Here is a 22,975-nt window from a genome sequence, read left to right as displayed (position 1 = left end):
ATTAATAGATGTCATCCGATTGGCTCATTGATTGGTTTATTCAGATCGTTCGGTGCAGCGCAGGTAATTTGAAATTCAAAATGGGCTTTTTTAAAAAACATTTAATCTACTTATTATAATTTTTTTGGCCGGTAAGAAGTGTTTTTTTTAATGCAATTTAGTGGGATGTTTTAATTTTTTATGTTTTTCCATGATGTGATTTATTCTTAGATGCTTGCGAACTATAGTGGCTAAATGATGTTGCCTCAGTTTATAATTGAAATTTAATTACTTTTATACAATATTTATAATGCCGATACAAAAAAAATACTTGAGTACCGTTTAAGTCAAATGACTTGTTCCTTTGGAGCCCATGATGAGCAAATGGCTGCAGCTATACATCTCCTGGTGGGACGGAGTGGTCTAGCGGTAGAGGGCTGGGCTGCTAACCCGTAAGTCTCGAGTTCAGTAGACCGTCCCTGAGTCCACCCAACTCTGATGGGTACCTAAATCGCGTTAGGGAAAGTAAAGGCAGCAAGAGTTTCTTCCAGGCATCCCCCGAACGAGATGGATTTTATATAGTAAACATACACTTTTACTAGTGTCCGCCCCCCCCCCCCCCGAAAATGTTGACCGCCCCCCGAAAATTTCAAAAGCACCCCCGAAGAAAAAAGGTTGGAAGAAACACTGAAGGCAGCTGGGCATAGTGCTGACCACACTATCTCTTCATATGCCGAGGTCACAGAAACAAGTGAACACTACTTCACTTGCCCTATAGACCGTCAGGTTTGAAAAGGGAACTTTACTTTTACTTACAACTCTCCTGAGGAGCAAAGGGCTGTAGTTCCACCTCTCAACAGGACATGGCTAGGGCGGCTCTGGATTTTGAGCCCACATAAGCCCAGCAGCCCTTGCTTCTCCTTCTACTGTCCTTCTCCAGGATTTCTTTGTCCGGCCCACTTTCCTCTACCCCCGGGGATTCCCGTCTGACGCTTGCCTCTCTATGTTGTCCCCTATCCCCGGGGATTCCCGTCTGACGCCTGCCTCTCGGTGTTGTCCTCTTACCTCCTCAGGGCCTGCCCTATCCACCCCCATTTACAGGCCTTAATGTTCCTGTCAATTAGCTGTTGCTTTGTGTCTTACTTCAGGTCTTTGTTTGACATTTTGTCTAGACATCTAATCTTAAGGATCTGTCGTAAATATCTGTTTGTGAACGACTGCAGCCTGTCTGTATTTGCCTTGGTAACCCTCCAGGTCTCCGAGCCATAAAATAATACTGCTGTAACCAGTGTGTTGAAGATTCTTATCTTGCTCTGGAGTACAAGACTGTGCAATTCCCTATTTGGCGCAGTGAATTGAAGGTACATCTGGCACTGTTGATACGGCTTTTTGTGTCCTCGTCTGCTCCCCCGTCCTTATTGATCACACTTCCAGGATAGGTGAATGTGTTTCTCGTATATCTTATCAATTTAGCTGTATGGGCAGGACCTCGTTGTTATTGATTCTGATAACCTATGTTTTATTTTTATTGATTACGTCCGATTTCTCAAAATCCTTCATAGTTTAATGATTTCTCATATTCTTATGAAGTAGGGAACTCTAAAAACTTTATCCATTTTTTAGAAAGACAAACAGTTTTGTCACAAACTTAGCGACTATATCTACAGCCCAATATCTACTGTTGGTGCCATCCCAACCGTTATACAAGAATAGGCGAGAAAGTTTAAGTGAGATCACTCCCGTTTTATTACTTTACTAAAATTGGAAATAAAAGCAAAGGTTGGAGCTTAGATAAACGTGAATGTTTCAAAAAACTAAGAAGTAAGCAAATAATATGAATTGTTTTGGATGTCTGTTCATTCCCTTCCGTTCACACAACACTACCCCATTCTGATCATTCCTTCCCCCCTCACACAAAACTACCCCCCCTACCCCTACCCCACCTGCAGCACACAAATTGACAGCTTGCCATCTCTCCATTTATCAACGAATTCCCATTCTTCTTATCCGTCTCCATGTTACCACGGGAGATAAAAAAAAAACTCCGCCAGGGAAAGATAACTTAGAGTACCGATAACACCACAAAAACACCCCCCCCCCCAAACACACACACACACTAACATAACTCAACACTGACGTCCCAGACAGGATGTGAGGGAGGTTTTCAAAGGTGCGAAAAATGAAATTACCAAAGCTTAGGTAAGGCTGTCTTTGAAGGTGTTTTAGTTAGACTATACGATAAGCCTGTCTCAGCCCGGCTTTAAAAAATTATTAATCTGTCTAGCAGGTACCAGACTGTAAATTAGAAATAAGAAAATAATCCCATAAAGCTTTCAGCAAAAAGAGGTCATGAACCCGGATCATCTTTTTTTTTTAAATATCGTTAACTAGCTTATTAAAGTAATAACTTCGTTCCAAATAAACTGATAGCTTTGCTTGTTATTTTATTTAGAGGTATGTAAACATATTTTTTACCAGATAAAAACAAGCACATTAAATATCGTTAACAGCTTATTAATTTAACAACTTCGCCCTAATTAAATTTGTAATTACTTGGCTTGAAAATTTCAATCTGTTATTAGTTAGAGGTGCGTAAACATATTTTTTTTACCAGATAAACGCTTCAAATATAGTTAACCAGCTTATTAAATTAATACTAACTGCGCTCTAAAAAAAACGTATAAATTTGCTTTAAGATTTCAATCCAGACGCGTAGCGAGGGGGGGGGGGGTGCATATATCCCCGGGCGCCGACCTTAGGGGGCGCCAAAATGGGTTGGAAAAACAAATTGAAAGTTTGAGGGGGGTGCAAGTCGAAAGTTTGAGGGTGGGGGTGCAAATCGAAAGTTTGTCCTAGGGCGACGGGAAGGGTCGCTACGCCTCTGTTTCAACCTGTTATTATTTTGAGATACGTAAAATTATTTTTGTATTAGAGAAAAAAAAACTGACAGGCGATTGGCTTGATAAATATAACTCAGAATAACCCCGGTAAAAAAGTAGTGACGAATGTATAGAGTTACTGTGCTATAAATAACTCGACCTATCTTACTCCCTGATTTTTTTAGTCATCTTGAAGGGTATAAAAATTGACTTTCTTTTTATCAACTTAACTCATATAATACGTAGTGCGAACAGTGATTGTTGCAAGAATTGAATTTAAAATAAAAAAATAATACCAAGGTAACAGGAATATGAGCCACACAATCAATAAAAAACATTAAAAAGCTTTTATAAAACAAGCTTTTGTTTATACACTTCTGTAGTTATAACAGTACACAAAGACTTATAGAATTATAAATGAAAGCCTTGGTCCCCGTTGGGTGATTATGTTTTATAATGCTTGTCAATGAAAAAAATATTGAAGTTAAATACTTTTGGTTTAAATTTTGTAAGTAAAAACCTTACATCGCAACAAATGGCATGCTAAAGTTAATATTTTATAAGGATTTTACGAAGAAAATCCAGTTTTACTATGCAAGCTAAAAGAAAATCTTGTAGATAAAAGATGGTAATACTGTTTTATATCGAAGCTTTGTTTCTTTATGAGAATCGGTGTTTTCTAATTCCAAACATCTTCCTATAACCCTTCTCTAATACCATGTTAAGAATCCCTACATAATCTTTTTGTCTCAGTTCTGTTCCATCCCCCCCCCCCCCCCCACACACGCACCCGATAAACATAATACAGGAGGGGTAGAACAGTAATTCCAATGAATTCGTAGTATTTTCAATATGCTCTGATACGGTTAAATGATTTTAAAAAAAAAACTGTTTTTTTGTGTGTGCCCCGACTTACGAACTTACTGGCCATAATTTTGTCCTGACATTGAACCCGCTCGATCTTATAATGTCTCGACTTAGGAACCCACTCGCTCTAACCCCTAAAACAGTTCATATTATTTTCACCTCTTCACTGAAAATTTGGAATCGGCAGGCGTTTAGTTGATGCCCGTACAGTTTATTTTTGGCCTCTCTGTTACAGCATTCTTTAAAAAAAAAGTAAGAGCTTTAAGTAATCAGGTTAATTTACTGAGTGACAAATTTTTAACGGTCTCTGTTCTCAGCCTTTGATTATGTTATACAACTCGGGTTAATTTACTGATTGCCTAATCTTTGCCTAGCCTCTGTTCTCAGTCTTTGATCCTATTATACAACTAAGGTTTATCTACTGTTTGCATAACCTTTGATAAGCCTCTGTTCCTAGCCGTTGATTCGTATTATACAACTCAAGTTAATTTAATATTTGCCAAACTTGCTACTGCCTCAGTTCTTAGCCTCCCTCCCCCATATATTGGTAAAATATCGACAAAGACAAGATTCTTTTGCTAACATCACACAATCAGCTTTACTACACGTTAACCAGTAGTTTTTAGTATGTATGTTTGAAAGTATTTTATTTACAATGTTTTAAACACTTCTAATCGCTAAATGTTTTGTGTATTTCATTTCCTTTGTGCAGCTCAAAGATCAAGACATCCGAGTAGAATTATCCTAGTAAAAGTACCAGCTTTATTTAGACACATCTTAGAAGATCTAAACATCAGAGTTCTACAACTACTAAATTGTGTACCCAAAGACATGCTATTGAAAGACGAAGAGTTCTAGAAAGTTCTTGAGACTGACCCTGGATGTTTTGAGAACCCCAGCAGAAGTGAGAGCCATAGAGATGGCTGGAGGCGAATAGAGAATAATTACATTCAGCCCCCACCGCCTGCCTCCCCTACACTTACAGCCCACGTTTTTTGTACTGCTGGCTGTGAGTGAACTGTGTAGGCGCTGGCTGAAGACTTGACAGAACAGCCTGTCAACAACTGACCACTGACCTATAATATCAACTAACCACTAGCCCACATCATCAATAGACCACAAGGTATAATAACAGCCAGAGATTCGTTGAAGCAGGCAATGACATTAACAATATTAACACACACCAACACATGCCAAGCACATCATCAATAGACCACAGGCATAATAACAACCAATTTTTCCCAGAAGCAGCGACCGACATCAATATAAATTTTACAACACCAATGACATTAACAATGTTGACACACCAACACATGCCAAACACACCATCAATAGACCACCAATACACCAGCAACTGACCACCAACACCAACACCAACACCATCACAACAACACAACATCAGCAACAACATACGCCATCAACAGAACACTAACATACACCAGCAACTGACCACCAACACCAACACCATCACACCCAAACTACAGAACATCAGCAACAACATACTCCAGTAACTGACCATCAGCAACAGAACACCAGCGCACGCCAGCAACAGCCCACCAACACCAACAGCAACTGACCACCACCAACATCTCACCCCAACTACATAACATCAGCAGCAACATACACCAGCAACAGAACACCAACACACATCAGCAACAGCCCACCAACACGAATAGCCACACACATCATCAACAGAACACTAACACCAACACACCATACCAACACAAAACCAACACACATCAGCAACAAAAAACCAACATACCCCAACAACAGTACACCAGCACCAACACACACCTCCATCAGAGCACGACAATGCTCTATACCCAGGTAAGAAGAAACAACACCCACCAAAGGTAACATATTAGGGCTGTATACCTGGAACAGGTTAACGCTATATCTCTGGAACCTGGGGATTATGACCACCGTCAATACTACTTCGATAACCTCTACTGCACCTGCTCTGGACAGTTATGTTGACCTGGACTATACTCAAGGAGTTAGTCGATTGGATTACATCATAGTTGGGGTCACCCTTCTTGGGGTCACGGCTGTTGGGACCCTGTTTAATGGGCTCGCCATTGCTGTCTTCATCAGGTGGGTAGTTAGTCAATAAATATTTATTCTTTTATTTATTTATTTATTCATTTGATAATTCATTTATTATTCATTCATTCATTTATTCATCCATTTATTTATTCATTTATTTATTCATTCATTCATTTATTTATTCATTTATTTATTCATTTATTTATTCATTTATTTATTCATTTATTTATTCATTTATTTATTCATTTATTTATTCATTTATTTATTCATTTATTTATTCATTTTATTCATTTATTTATTCATTCATTCATTCATTTATTCATTTATTTATTCATTTATTTATTCATTTATTTATTCATTTATTTATTCATTTATTTATTCATTTATTTATTCATTTATTTATTCATTTATTTATTCATTCATTTATTTATTCCTTTATTTATTCATTTATTTCTATCTTAAAACTTTTAGAATTGCGTTCTACTTTTACCTGAATGCACAAAACATAAGAAATCAGTATATAATGGCAATGTACAATAACTTTATACCCAGCTACTGATTTTCTTGGAATAGAATCATTGTGACGAAACTTTAACGTCTAAATTTAACCCGTTGAGGTTTTGTCTTTTTTCCCCTTCTTTTGACATGTTTACAGTTGTCATTGTCATGAATTTCAATAAGAGTAAGAAAATCAAATACAACTCATCAAGGTAGTCATATTCCAAAAGTAATCATTCAGGTAGCCTATTTGTACCAGAAGTAAACTTTCGTCTATTAAGACTTGAGTCAAATTAGGTCAAATCATAATCTTCTGTGTTTATATTTTCGGGTTGTTTTCTTTTAAATTATTTTTTAATAATAGTTTTTAAATTATACACCTTTTATGAATTTTAGACAAAAAAAAAAAGAACCGAAAATAAAAGCGTATGGCTATTTATAGCAGTTATGTTAAAAAAGGAAAAACTATTCCGGCTCTAGAGATATAGTGAGACTTTAATTTTGTTTTGGTTTAATTTTAAAATCTGAAACCCCGGTCACTTGTTGCTAATGCTAAAGTGGGAAAACCCGATCGTTCAACACAGCCGGTGAATAGACACAGCTTGACACCGTTTTGCCCGGGATATATGAAAGCCAATTTTCTCAAACAGCGAACTGGTCTCCGAATAGCCCGCAGGCTGTTTCTATATTCGAAAGTCTGACTAGAACTGAGTGTTGTTTTTCTATTTTAGGACAATCAGAGGACATCAAGGAAAAAGGTCCTAACGGCTGGGACATGTCTACAAGGATACAGGGGGAGGGAGGGGGATTCAATGCGTAGAGAAGCTGGGCAAGATTAATTTTTTATGGATTTCCTTGCGAGATCTTTCTATTTTTATCCTAATGTAAAGGAAGTCAAAGGAGGGGGGTGGGGGGTCTAGGGGGGAGAGGGGAGGGCTCTCGCGAGATTTCGTGTGAGATCACGAGACAATGAATAAAAGAGGAGAATCAAGCGCGTAATTCCTCGGCGGCCAGAAGCGTGGGAATCAATAGAGTATCGGCTGTTGGCACATTGGGCTGTTGGATGGCAGGTTCTAGAACTGTGGGGTGTCAGGTTCTAGAACTGTTGGATGTCAGGTTCTAGAACTGTTGGGTGTCAGGTTGTAGAACTGTTGGGTGTCAGGTTGTAGAACTTCGTGGTCAGATCTAAACAGTTTGGTGTGTTATAGGACTGTTTGCTGTCGGGTTCTAGAACTTCGTGGTGAGATCTAGATCAGTTGGGTGTCAGGTTCTAGAACAATTGGGTGTCAGGTTATAGAACATTGTGGTCAGTTCTAGAACAGTTTGGTGTGTTTTAGAACAGTTTTGTATCGGGTTCTAAAACTGTTTGGTGGGTTCTAGAACTTGTGTGTGTGTATTCTAGAACTGTTTGGTTTCGGGTTTTAGAACTTTTATGTTCTCACGACCAAGTTCAAAACGAGACTGAGCAAAATTAACTAACGAAGTTTACCGTAGTCGTCTGCTTAGGGTCACACTAGGGTCACACTAGACTCTCTCTAGGGTCACACTAGGGTCACACTAGGGTCACACTAGACTCTCTCTAGGGTCACAATAGGGTCACACTAGGGTCACACTAGGGTCACACTAGGGTCACACTAGACTTACACTAGACTTACACTAGACTCACTCTAGGTCATACTAGAATCACACTAGGGTCACACTAGTATCACACTAGGGTCACACTAGACTCAAACTAGGGTCACACTAGTATCACACTAGGATCACACTAGAGTCACACTAGAATCACGCTAGGGTCACACTAGAGTCACACTAGAATCACGCTAGGTTCACACGAATATACCGGTACTGTGTTTTCATTAACGAACAGTCCCCAGCCAATACTCATCCATTGTTCGTTGGAAGCACTACGTCGTCTGATATAATTGCTCCTGACAATCAGGTCTGAACTTTTAGTTCAAGGTCACGCACAGTCAGCAAATAACGCATTGTTAATTGTTACTCACTTTCATGGCCCATTTTGTGCCTTCTAGAACTTAAACTAATAATAACGTTTTCAAATGCGTTGAAAATAATATATAGATCACTTATGTTATTAAAAAATTAAGTGAGTTTTACACCAAAAAATAATTTAGATAACGTATTTTAAAAAGCTTTTACATAATTATGCACTAAAAAGTAGAAAATAAATTATTTTCTTTATTAAATCTATAATAACTCACTCCTATTTAAATAACTGTAAAGAAAAGCGTGGTTCGCTTTTTAATTTTAAGCAAAGCTATTCAGAAAATAGATAAAATAGTGACACATGTTTTCTTTATTTAATAAAGTTTCATTTATGCGGTCCTTTAAAAGCTCCCTGCATACGTCATTAATTTTCGACACTAGACAGTCATTTTATAATACTTTGTTATATTTCGAAACACGTAATGAAACCCAAGTCCGTCCAAAATTAGAATAGGCCGTTACGTATGGTGTGGTAATATTTTATAATCAAAGTCAAGTTTCATGTTCTTTTCTTCTTGGTAATTTGACCAAAACTGTTTACACTTGAACCCACTGTATTTTAAGTAAAAACTGAGCACAGTACTTTAAACCATCTAAACTTAACTGGGACACAGTGTATTTTAAAATCATGCTGCTTACTTAAACCAGTGTTTCTTCCAGACTTTTTTCTCGGTGGGGGGGGGGGGGGGGTCTTACTAAATTTTCCGGGGGGGGCACTGGTAAAAGTATATGTTTTCTATACAAAATTTATTTTGTTCGGGGTGGGGGGGGGGGGCGGATATAGTTTCTTCGGAGATGGGGGGAGGGTTTGCCCCCGCCTTCCTCGAAGAGATGCCTGGGAGAAACTCAGACTAAACCAAGCACCAACTGACCAACTGACCAATTGAACAAATGACCAACATACCAACTTACCAACTTACACACAGACCAACTGACCAACTGACCAACTAACCAACTGGCCAACTTACCAACTGACCAACTGACCAACTGACCAACTGACCACATCTCAGGTACCGTGAGTTGAGATCGCCCACCAACAGCTTCATCGCTGCCTTGTGTGTCTGTGATGTTCTCATGAGCATCATCGGCGCCCCGATACCTGCCTACTACGCCCTGCTGGAGACCTACATCAAGTCTTCTGCCCTGTGTGCCCTTGATGCTTTCACTGGTAAGTTTTGTATAAACATCTGCCCTGTTCTGCCCCCGACAGTGATAAGATTCAAGTCCAACATCTGCCCTTTCTGCTCTTGTAGTTTTCACTGGTAAGATTTGTATACACCGTCTGCCCTGTTCTGCCCCCGACAGTGATAAGATTCAAGTCCAACATCTGCCCTTTCTGCCCTTGTAGTTTTCACTGTAAGTTTTGTATACACCATCGGCCCTTTTCTGCCCTTAACTGTTAAGATTCATACCTATCTTATACTATTTATGCCATTGACACTGTTAAGATGTCCATTATCTGCCATGTTCTGCCTTTGATCTTAATTAGATTATACAGATCCATCGTATCAGATGTATATCCATCTGTTGTATTAGATATATATCCGTCTGTTGTATTAGATTTATATCCATCCGTGTTAAGATTCCCATCGCTTAAAGCCTCAAAGCTACAAGGTCACGTGTTACATTAGATCGAGCCTTGCTAAGCTCCTGGAATCTTGATTCTACTGGCCTTGATAGCTAAGCTTTGCCCCCCCCCCCCCCCTCCCCTTCACCTACTTTATATTCAAATTGATTTTATTGAAATAAAATGCATCCTCTGTTGGTCGCTATTCCCCACTGACCCTTTAAAATTGTATAATGTGTACCGATTTCACCTTTCTTGAACTTTTATCGAATAAAATACGTGCTGAAATAAATGCCATCTAATTTAATATGCATGTAACTTGTACACCACATACACACAAGTCCCTCAAGGCTTGAGTCAATAATTCAGTTTTGATATTTTCTTTTTTTCTACTTACATTTGACTAAAGTTTTTTATGAGTTTTTTTCTGTTTCCTTTTTTTTCTCTTTACTTATTCGATGTAAAAAAAAATCCTTATTGGTACTTAGTGACCTGCTATCTATATATATAATTCTCTTCTGGGAGACGTTAGAAAACAAGCTGCAAGCGCGCGCCTTGCAGTCCCCTCTCTTCCTCTCTATCGCTACCACCCCCCACCCACCCCCACCCCCCTCACATGGTCAGGTGAGTTGTAGTTCACGCTAAATGTTTACAAAACAATCGTAGAACCGGGTTTGGTGACGGCTATTAGGGGCAGATAATTCAGTTTGAAACGATTTTAAACTTAGAGGAGGTAACTAAGAGGAGGCTGCTTTTACGGGGGGGGGGGGGGGAGTGGGGGTTTAGTGTTTTAAAGCAAATATTTTCAATGGCAGCGTTGGTACTGTCGAATTCACAAATTATGAATTACTGAAAAGTAGAAAAAACAACAAAATAGCGGCGTTTGATACACCGCGGGTCGGCTCGTAGTGTATAACCTCTCTCAGTTGGGAAATAGGACAAATAAACTAAAATTCGAACTGAAAGAGTGAAAGCAGCCTGCGTTTTTCTGTGTCTGCTGCCACCCCCCCAGCCCCCATCGCTCCCCCACCCACCCACCCACCCACCCACAAATTGATATGTTTTACATCCTCCCCCAGTCTACTTCCTCTCCTGCATGTCCATATAAACCCCCCCCCCCCCAGCACCCACCTCTCGCTCCCCACCAACAAACTGACTCATGTTTTATATCCTCCCCCAGTCTACTTCCTCTCCTGCACGTCCATCTACCCCCCCCCCCCCCCCACACCCCTCCCCCCACCCACCCACCAACTGACTCATGTTTTACATCCTCCCCCAGTCTACTTCCTCGCCTGCACGTCCATCTACCCCCCCCCCCCCCACAACCCTCCCCCCCCCCCACACACACACACACAGACTCATGTTTTACATCCTCCCCCAGTCTACTTCCTCGCCTGCACGTCCATCTACCTGCTGACCGCCATCTCTGTGGACAGGTACTTCATCATCGTCAAACCTATCGCGTCTCTGGTCATTTCACAGGTAGGTCATCTTCTGTGTTTGTAGCTATATTACAGGTAGGTCATCTTCTGTGTTTGTAGCTATATTACAGGTAGGTCATCAAATAACCTGTACTCAGAGACCTGTGTAATGACATTTTTTACCAGTGTTGTTTCGCTTTTAAATACAACTTCAGAGAAAAGAGCTAAAATTACTGAAGTCACAAACATTATGTTTAGATCACAGAGTTTACACTTTCAAACTGGCTATAAATCTATTTGATTTCATAAGCTCGTATGAAAGAGAGACTTTAAAAAACTAATATGTGTGGATCAGATAAAGCCAAACTAGACGACTAAGGCCAGTGTTACTATGTTAACCCCACAATCCGTGCATCAGCTATTAACCCCAACAGCTGAAAAAAAACATTACTCTTGTATTCCATCATTCGAGGACCCGGCACCCCATCGTTAAAATGTGCCGAGCAGAAGATGTAAATCAAATAGAACAACCAGGACGTGAAACGGATCTTGGCTAGCAATTTTCGCGGGAAAACAAAAAAAAAAACAAAAAATCCAAAAATATTTTTTTTCTGAAGGTTCAGACTTTTTGAATTGAAGAAGAGAAAGAAGCGGGTTTTCATTCTAGTCTTGAAACGGTCACGTGATCAAATTTTTAAAAGATCATGGCGTCATATTCCAGAATTGATCACATTTACTTCTGATCGGTGTTGTGAGTTTTGTATGTGGCTGTGTTTATCTGGTATGTAAAGTGCGCACTTTTCGGGTTAACGGCATAGGGCAGAATTTGGGAATGGCATAGGGTAAAACTTGGCGGTGAATCAAACGAGGTTCGATATAACAAACACATTGTTCTAATCTTTTAGGATGGGAGGGGGGGGGGGGTTGATATGGAACAAGGCTTGGCGGAAGAGAGAGAAAGATATTTGAACAAGCTTTATTCATCATAGCGATGTCGCAAAACGCTGAATTTATTGGTGCGACATAACGGCATGTAATAATTACATGGGCGACATCCCAAGATGTATTTGATATGTGTGCCTGTCCAACAGATTGCATTCCTGTGTATGTGGCTGTCCAACAAATTGTATTTCTGTGTCTGACAAACCATCCGACAAGTGATGTAACAATGGGCAAATTGGTGCTAATGCTCTCAGCCCCCCCCCCCCCCCCTTTATTTTAGATCTCGCAGAAAGAGAAAATAAGCTGGCAACAAAACGGCTCGGTAACCTGATTACACATATTTCCTCGTGGTGACCTTATTTCACATGTGTCGCCATGGTAACCTGATTTCTCGTGGTGACCTTATTTCATATATGTCGTCATGGCGACCTGATTTTGCATACGTCGTCATGGCGACCTGATTTTGCATATGTTGTCATGGTAACCTGATTGCGTATGTTTTTCCCCAGAGAGCTGCCAATCTTGCTATTGTCCTCTGCTTCTGTGCTGGCTTTATCTGGGCGACACTGCCGTTGGTGGGATGGAACCAGTACTCACTGGAGGGGATAGGTGAGCATTACATGTGTAATGTGTGTGGTGATATGTAAGCATTACATGTGTAATATGTGTGTGGTCATAGGTGAGCATTACATGTGTAATATGTGTGTGGTCATAGGTAAGCGTTACATGTGTAATATGTGTGTGGTCATAGGTAAGCGTTACATGTGTAATATGTGTGTGGTCATAGGTAAGCGTTACATGTGTAATATGTGTGTGATTATAGGTGAGAATTATAGATGTAATATATGTGTTTGAGGGTATAGGTGAGTATTACATGTGTAATATGTGTGTGTGTGGTCATAGGTAAGCATTACATGTGTAATATGTGTGTGGTCATAGGTAAGCATTACATGTGTAATATGTGTGTGGTCATAGGTAAGCGTTACATGTGTAATATGTGTGTGATTATAGGTGAGAATTATAGATGTAATATATGTGTTTGAGGGTATAGGTGAGTATTACATGTGTAATATGTGTGTGTGTGGTCATAGGTAAGCATTACATGTGTAATATGTGTGGTCATATGTAAGCATTACATGTGTAATATGTGTGGTCATATGTAAGCATTACATGTGTAATATGTGTGGTCATATGTAAGCATTACATGTGTAATATGTGTGGTCATATGTAAGCATTATATGTGTAATATGTGTGGTCATATGTAAGCATTACATGTGTAATATGTGTGTGGTCATAGGTAAGCATTACATGTGTAATATGTGTGTGGTCATAGGTAAGCGTTACATGTGTAATATGTGTGTGATTATAGGTGAGAATTATAGATGTAATATATGTGTTTGAGGGTATAGGGAGTATTACATGTGTAATATGTGTGTGGTCATAGGTGAGCATTACATGTGTAATATATGTGTGTGTGGTCATAGGTGAGCATTACATGTGTAATATGTGTGTGTGTGGTCATAGGTGAGCATTACATGTGTAATATGTGGGTGGTCATAGGTGAACATTACATGTGTAATATGTGTGTGGTCATATGTAAGCATTACATGTGTAATATGTGTGGTGTGATCATACGTAAGCATTACATGAGTAAAATGTGTGATCATAGGTGAGCATTACATGTGTAATATGTGTGTAGTGATATGTAAGCATTACATGTGTAATATGTGTGTGGCCGTAGGTTAGAATTACATGTGTAATATATGTGTGTGTGTGGTCATAGGTGATAATTACATGTGTAATATGTGCGTAAGGGTAAAGATGAGTATTACAGATGTAATATATTTAGGTGAGTGAGGGCATAGGTAAGAATTCGACGTATAATATGTGTGTTATGTCGTAGGTGGGTATTATACGTGTAATATGTGTGTGGGCAAAGTAACTTACGTTTACGCGGGGAGTAGATGGCTTAGGTAAGAGTCACATCTGTGTAAGGAAAAGAGGCATCTAATATTTTAACGCTCTTGTCAGCGGCCTATGTCCCAGGAGGTGCGACAGGCTAACCTAGCCCAACCCAACCCAACCTAACTCAACCCAACCCAACCCAATCTAACCCAACCCAACTCAACTCAACCCAACCCAACCCAACCCAACCTAACTCAACCCAACCCAACCCAACCTCACCAACCTAACCTAACCTAACCTATCCTAGCCTTATGTCTGTTGTACCCATTTAATCAAATAAATCACTGTCAAATATTTAAAGATGTCATCGTTTTTTTTTCCCAGTTTGATTTAAATTAAAACATTCAAAGATAAAAACTAAAGATTGATAACAAGAATGTTTGGATGAAAATTCCCATGTTACCATGACACAGAATGTATTTTTTATGCTAACAACACAACCAATAATTAGCTGCCTTCAATCAATTAAAAAAAATGAATGAAAATTTTGAAAATTTATTGCAAGTGTGACAATGAATTACCACAGAAATGTTTCAATCATGTTTTATTTAAACAGTTGCAGATTTTCATTTTTCTTTACGTGAATTTCACACGTTGAGAAGTTGAGTACACGTTGAGTATTTTTACTCATCACGTGATCTTTAGGTGCTAAACAATTAGGGGTCGTCCATAAATGACGTCACACTTGTAGGAGGGAGGGGAGTACGTAATTTTGTTACGGTGTGTGACGAGGAGGGGTGGGGGGGGGGGGGGGTTAGATGGTGTGACGTCACACGTTTGCATTATAAAAAAGCAATGTTAGAAAAAGAATTTTAGCCATTTTAGAAAACTACTTTAATAAATTGTAATAGGGATTGATTAAAGGACTCTATTTTGACAGAGTTAAGACAAGATTTTGGAAAAATATCGATGTTTAAAAAAAATTCATCTGCAATTTTGAAGGGGGTTGTAGGTTGTAGGTTGTAGTTATTTTAAGGGGGTGGGGGTCTGGCTTTTTGTGACGACGTGTGACGGAGGGGAAGGGGGGAGGTAAAAACCGTCCAAAAAAGCGTGACGTCATTTATGGATGGCCACTTACAGATTTTGACCTGTTCGAGTCATCTTTACGTGGTTCACAGTTACATATTTTAACTCTTGACGTGATCTTTACATGCTAAACTTACATATTTTAACTCTTGACGTGATCTTTACATGCTAAACTATTACATATTTTAACCCTTGACGTGATCCTTACAGGCGTGGCCTGCAGTGTGACATGGAACAGGAAAGACACCAACTTTCTCAGCTTCATCATCGCTTTGTTTATCGGTTGCTTTCTACTGCCCCTGATCATCATGGGATTCTGCTATGCTAGGATCGTGTTTGCTGTAAGTCATGTGGTATATGGGGGGATGTTAGTGTGTTTGTGTGCAGTGTTTCTACCAGACTTTCATCTCCGGAGGGGGGGGGGGCACTTAAAATTTTCGGGGGGGGGGGGCTAAAAATGTCGAGGGGTGGGGGTACGGACACAGTTAAAAGTATATATTTTCTATATAAATTCCATTTCGTTCGGTGGGGGGGGGGGGGGGGGCGGTAGACTTTCTTCGGAGCCCCACCCCCCCCCCCCCCCCCCCAAAGTGATGCATGCAAAAAACTCCGTGTGAGTCTTGTGGTATATGGGGGATTGATTGGATTGCGTTTATTGTAGATCTTGCTGAACGTGGGGCTGATAATCAGTTCCATTTTTACTGCAAGTGTGTGACGGTGTGGTCGGAAAATAGTGACCTCAACTACTAACCCGAAAGTCTTGCGTTAGGATCCCGTACTTGAACTCATCCCTCCAGGATTGACTTTAACCTGATTGCCAGGCAACGAAACACACTTTCCCATTTTTTCACACCGTTTTCACACACACACACACACACACACATACACACATGTACACACACACACAAACGAACTCTGCTTCCTCTGCCCTAGAGATTGTCCAATGCAAAAAAAGAACTTACTTTTGGTGGCATGTAGCTTATAATTAGGACCGATATGTTTTTTTACCCTCATAAATTTTAGATCAGGGCTTCCCAAATTATTTTTCCTCCTTTAGGAATTGTCTGATTAAATGTAGCACCCTTGAGAAACTGGAATAGAACATGTGACGTAATAAATAAAGAATTTTTTTCTAAAAGAGGGACTGCAACAAGAGTTTAAAAAAAATGTCTTACTCTCTTACGGGAAACATTATGGTATAGCCCAACACCCACAAATGGAAACATAATGGAATAGCCCAACACCCACAAATGGAAACTTAATGGTATAGCCCAGGAGTTCTCAATCTGTTTTGAGACAATATTCCTATTATAAATTACTAATTGTAAATTACTCTGTTATAATACTTGTAAAGTACTTTTATAATACTTGTAATTGACTCTGTTATATTACTTAAAAAGTTAATTTTTGGTTTCATTAATTCAATTGTAGAAACTACTTAAAACGATTTATTTAAACAAATTTAATTTTTTCCCCACTTTTCTTACTAATGAGCGTCACCTGTAAGTGCACATAGTTTCATGAGTCGCCTGGGCCTTACGTACCCCCACCCCCCACCGCCCGACAGTCAAGAGATACCTCCGGTCATTTATCAGATACTTGAAATTTTTACTTTCTCTTACACAGAGTACAAATTCAAATTTATTCAAATTCAAATTTATTCAAACAACGGTTACAATTGTAGGCACAAAGGCCTTTTTTCACATTGGCCGTTTAAACAAGTAAAGCAATTCAATAACACATAGCAGTAACACATAGCACTGAAAATGTGGAATAAAGAAACAATGGTACATAGCTATCATACATAATGAGATAAAAAAGAGAATATAATAGATGAATGAGAAATGTTACAATGAGTCAGTTAGGTCATTAAATAATTTTAGTTTTAATTTAGATTTGAATATATTTTCAGATCTAGATAGCTTTATTTTATTAGGAAGATTGTTCCACAAATTAGAACCAGAGTAGGCGAAGCTATGTTTTTGGAAAAAGGTTGAATAAGGGAATGGTAAATTGAGACGACGATTTAATTTTATGTTAAAAGAAAATAGATCTGATAAGTAAGAGGGGGCTGTTTCGTGGAATATTTTATATAAGAAAATTGATTTAGTATATATTATCTTTTTATTTAATGGAAGTATTTTAGTTGTAAGAAAAGAATCCATACTACTAGACAAGCCAGTAACCAGTTTTATAGCCCTTTTTTGTAAAGAAAGAAGAGGACGCTGCTTAGATATAAAGCTGCCGCTCCACACTACAGAAGCATAATCCAACCTGGATTGAATAAAAGCCTCATAAAAAAACCAGCCTGCTCCTATAGTTGAGAAAGTTCTTTATCCTTGCTAACTGAAAGGTTGTCTTTAATAAGGACATTCTTAGAAAATGAATATGGTCAGACCAAGTGAGGTTGTGATCTATAAACAATCCTAGGCATTTGTAACTGTCTACCTGTTCAATGTTTGAATTGTCTATAGTAATGTTTAATGCGGTGGATGGAAGACGAAGGCGTTTCTGATGAGTTGTAATAAACATTGACTTGGTTTTATCGGGGTGAAGTTTCATTTTGTTAAATTTTGTCCAAGTTGCAAGCTGATTGGCACATGTTTGAAGTTTGTAACTGAGTGACTCAGCACTGTCTGCAAAGACATGCAAAGAAGTATCATCAGCGAACATCTCGCACTGACCAGCGTCAATATGTAATGGAAGATCATTAATGTATAAAGAAAAAAGTAAAGGACCTAAGATTGAGCCCTGTGGAACCCCTATATTAACATATTTCTGTGAAGAGATGGTATTAAGGTGAAACACGCGTTGAGATCGGTTAGATAAAAAGGAGTGAAGTAACCTAACTGTAAAGTCGTGGAATTTGTATGGAATTAGTTTTTTAAGAAGTATGGTGTGATCAATAGAATCAAAGGCTTTTCTGAAATCGACAAACAGCGAGCCACAGAGTAGGTTTTTGTTAATATTTATAAGCCAGTTTTCATTCATCTTAATCAGAGCAGTGTGACAAGAATGAAACTTTCTAAACCCAGACTGATTACTATGGAAAAGCTTGAAAAGAAAGTATTGTAATCGTGCAAATAAATCGAAATCGTGATTTTAACGAACCTCCACGTTGTACTCCTCCTTGAGTCGGAAATACCCAGTTTTATCGGTCTGTCTGTCTGTGTGTGTGTCTGTCTGTCTGTGTATGTGAATACGATCATTTGTGTACCCAGGAATCCTTTTTTTTTATATGGAACGTTACCTTTTTCTTGCAGGTACGCAAAGTATTCCGTGGAACTTTCATTCGGAACGCCAAAAAACATTACAAGATGGAGTGTCACATGATCAAAACTATTGTTGTCATGATTGGTAGGATGAGGATTTAACAACAACATAATTAATCACTTTGATGTTACGTTCAAACTTTTAGCAATAACTTAAAACTTTCAAAACAGTTTTACAATATACCATACAGACATACAAATAAATTACTTTCTACACAATAATCTCTGTTAAAATTTGTAAATAAATTTTGAACTTCATCTTAAGAATTTAAAAATAAATTAACAAAAAATATTTTAAAATAATGTGCATTATTAAGCATTGATGGACTGTATTTTCAATTTTCCCCTAAGCTTGAATAACTTTTTCTAAAAAAGAAACTGATACTCTTTTCATATTAATGTCATATATTATCAAACTCTAGTCGTACTTCTTTCATACTCTTATCATACTCTTTTCATACTCATTTCATACTATTGTCGAACTTTTTTCATACTTCTTTTATACTCTTTTCCTACTTATTTCGTACTCATTTAGTACAATTGTCATACTCATGTAATACGCTTGTTATACTCTTTTCCAACTCATTTCGTACTCATTGCATACAATTGTCATACTCGTGTAATACGCTAGTTATACTCTACTCTTCTATTTCCACACTCTATCCCCAGCGTTATTCGTCTTCTCCTGGACCCCCTACGCTGTCGTCAGTTTCACCATAGCGTTCGGCACACGACCACAAATGTCCCGTCTCATCGAAACCATCCCGGCTCTAGTGGCCAAAAGTTCCTGCATCTGGAACCCCATCATCTATGTCGCCATGAACAGCCACTTCAGATCCGGCTTCTTCTCACTGCTCCCCTTCGGGAAGAAAATCTCCATCTTCCAAGCCTCCATCAGCAAGGACGAAGACGACGCGGGCGAGGAAGCCAAACCCGTTGCTACTGGTAACGAAGATGGGGGTAAGGAGTTAAAAACAAAACGATCGTTTAAGGTACGAGCAAATTCTGAAAAAAGAAAAGCGCCGCGGCAGTTGAGTTTGTCCACGGTGACGACATCTCTGTATATGTCCAACGCCATGAAAAAAAGCTCCACGACATCTTTTCTGTCAGAGATTAACAGATCCACAAACAAAATCCACGGGGAACCGCTTTCCGCGGCCAGCAGCGCCTGTACGCTAATCCTGAAAGACGACAACTGTACCGGAACAGACGTCACGGACGATGATTTCAACTGTGTGGGCTCGAGTAAAAACATCACCGGAATTTCTCCCGTACACGGAAATAACTTACAAGTTCATAGTTCCGTGAACTCTACACGAAAAAACAAAAAGTTTAACCGATCTAACGGTACCACTTCCGGTAGTGATTTATTCCTAGCGCAACAAGGCGCTAAACTCGAAACTCAGAGGTCGCAGTCCGAAAACGTTTTTGGAACCAATCTCGATGACGCCACGAAGGAATCGAAAAATCTCCAGCAAAAAAAGTCAAACAGTCGCTCCGAACCTACGATTGATTTCGCGAAAAAGACGCCAGAGACCGGCTTAATGAGCCGGTTGTCGTATTACGTCAGAGGGTCCGGCAACAAAGTCGCTTGCCAGGTTGTACCCGAGATGACCACGGACCTGGCTATGAAACGCTCGACGTCACATCCGGTGACTGTTAGGACCCCCGGGGAGCACAGAAGGAGACCCTCCCTACCCGAAAATACAATTTTCTTAGAACAATCGGAAGTTTAAAAAATAAATTCTTCCAAATACTGTTCGTTTATCGCTTCTAATATGTTTTGGTAACAAAATAAAATCATGCTATAGTGAGGTTAGTCTATTGTAAGTGTAATATATTGGCACGTCACTGCTATTATACTTTGCCTTTGTTGTGAAATAGCTCTGGGTTTGGACTAAACGTTGCAAGCTGTCAAGAGGGAAGACATGCATACAGGCAATAGTAACTGCTCAACTCTACTTCACCTGCTCTTGAAACCAATTGCAGCAAAAATAATATAGAAATTAATTGCTCATATAAGAATTCCAGGTTATATTTATTTGCCATAACTAAGACAAGGATATATTTTCAATGTTTTTCACATATTTTTGGGTGACAGGACAAATGATCCCATGACAAATGATCTCAGACAAAATATCCCAAAATTAATATCTCACGCACAAATGAAATAAGGACAAATATCTCATGACAAAAGATCTCATGACAAATTGTATCTGGACAAATGATACCATGAATAAATGATCCCCTGACAAAATATCTGAGAGATCAAAATGTCCAGAGATCATTTGTCATGGAACCAATTTTGATAATCTAATTCGTTTCAAAATGTGCATGGAGATATGCTATATCTTTTTTTTTTTACATGCGTATTGTATTCTTTGTATGTTACTGTTACACGTTAACTTTTACGATAAAGTATTTTTGTGTGATGATGCTATTACTTAAGTGATACAAATATGATTTTTTGCGACGATTTTTATAATTATTAATGACACGCTCTTGTAACTAAAATACACACATACACATACACACACACACACACACACACACACACACACATATATATATATATATATATATATATATATATATATATATATATATATATATATATATATATATATATAAATATATAACATATATATATGTATTTATATATATATATACATATATATATATATATATATATATATATATATATATATATATATATATATATATATATATATATATATATATATATACATATATATATATATTTTATTTTTTTGTTTATTTATTTATTTATTTTATTTACTTTATTTACTTTATTTACTTTATTTACTTTATTTACTTTATTTACTTTACTTTATTTACTTTACTTTATTTACTTTACTTTATTTACTTTACTTTATTTACTTTATTTACTTTGTTTACTTTATTTACTTTATTTACTTTATTTAGTTTATTTAGTTTATTTACTTTATTTGCTTTATTTACTTTATTTACTTTATTTATTTGTCTGTTTATTATTTACACATATGTGTGTGTGTGTGTGTGTGGATGTGTGGATGCCATTCAAATAAACAGGAAGAAGGAAAGTGAAGATATAAGACCAACTGCTTTGCCGCAATTTAACAGACTAATGACGATGTGTATCCTTTATCGATGGTCTATTTAAACAGCTATGTGAAATTATAATTGACCTTCATGTGACTATGATATATTACTTTGATATATCACCATCATATCACACAACTATGTGTCACTATCATATATAACCACTTTGTATTATCATCATCTATTTTCATCTTATCTCAACGAATCTTTTCATCATGTTTCATCTTCATACCTCTCTTGAAGCTTACATCTCACCATTTTGCCTCATTATGATTCACACGTAATTATCGAAAGACATCGATTAGGTACATTTTTCTCCATATTTTAGTTTAAATTTTCTCAAAGATCGTAGACATTTTTCTTGTAGTCAATATGTCCATAGTTCAGTCATTAGTGTGCTCATTAGTTATGGCTTTTTGTTTTAAATGTCGCTCTCATTCCCTGTTAATTAATACTAATTAATCATTGAACTGTTGATTGATGCTAATTACTAAATTTTTAAAAAAATAACCAAACCAACATTCCAGTTGCTAATTTTAAAAAAAAACCATGTTGATTTTAATGAAAACTGTGATGTTTCTGTTTTAACAAATCGAAGCTAATACTATTTATACTATTTTATGTTTGAAATATAATTTGGGGAAATTAATTTGTTAAATGTATAATGACTTGTAAATAAAGCTATCATGGTCGGATTCGTTGGTATTTTATTTATATAAAAGTAATACATTGATGTTGTATGAAAATATATTCTTTATACTGATATTAAAAGTTTGGAATGATATAATTATGATTGTTTTACCAGGAAAATTTAGATTGCTTCAAAAATATATTCATTTTAAGTTTTATACTGTATACAAACAGACGTATGCAGGCCAGCCATTTTCCCCTCAGCCCTCGCCCCTCCCACCCCAGTAGCTATCGGACTACAACTTTGGCGACCAATTTCCTTGTCATTCTCTCCTGCTATCTGCCCCCCTCTCTATTTATCTCTCTCGTATCAACAGGCATTACGTGACTCCTAGTGGTAAAAAGATGGAATGTTGTGTAATAAACGAAACAAAATATATCATATCTTAGGTTTTTTTTTGCCCATATTTAATTACAATCAAAATCTATTTTATATTTCTTCTGTTTTTACTCACACTATGGTTTAGTCGCGTTCTTCATCGGTGACGGAATAGGTGAAGTAGAATTCCGGTTCCGCAATTGCGGAATTTAAAAAAGTAGTACGACCAGCAACTCTACTTCCCTTTGATTTTTATCAGTCTCCCAATTAATGAAGTCACTCTTTTTTTTGACGATTTTTTCCTACCCTTCTTCTCTCTCCCTCCCCCCACCACCACCCTAAAATGACGTTACACTTCAGGCTACAACCTCCCCCCCCCCTCAAACAAATGTGACATC

At 37.9% G+C, this 22,975-nt stretch overlaps 1 protein-coding gene across 1 annotated transcript; it reads left to right on the top strand.

Moving 5' to 3' along the window:
• Window positions 1–5,640: 5,640 nt before the first annotated feature.
• LOC131947979 (opsin-3) lies at window positions 5,641–20,202 on the top strand. Its single transcript, XM_059309414.1, has 7 exons — window positions 5,641–5,819; window positions 9,284–9,441; window positions 11,222–11,322; window positions 12,713–12,812; window positions 15,405–15,535; window positions 18,458–18,551; window positions 19,136–20,202. The coding sequence occupies exons 1-7, from the start codon at window positions 5,641–5,643 to the stop codon at window positions 20,200–20,202; spliced, it is 1,830 nt and encodes a 609-aa protein (XP_059165397.1).
• The last annotated feature ends 2,773 nt before the right edge of the window (window positions 20,203–22,975 follow it).

Source organism: Physella acuta, unplaced genomic scaffold (genome assembly GCF_028476545.2).
Source record: "Physella acuta isolate Inbredline_101_S28 unplaced genomic scaffold, ASM2847654v3 ptg000619l, whole genome shotgun sequence".
In the NCBI taxonomy this organism is placed as follows: Eukaryota; Metazoa; Mollusca; class Gastropoda; family Physidae; genus Physella; species Physella acuta.
Note: the sequence above shows the minus strand (reverse complement) of the source record. Positions and strands in the feature narration are given on the sequence as shown.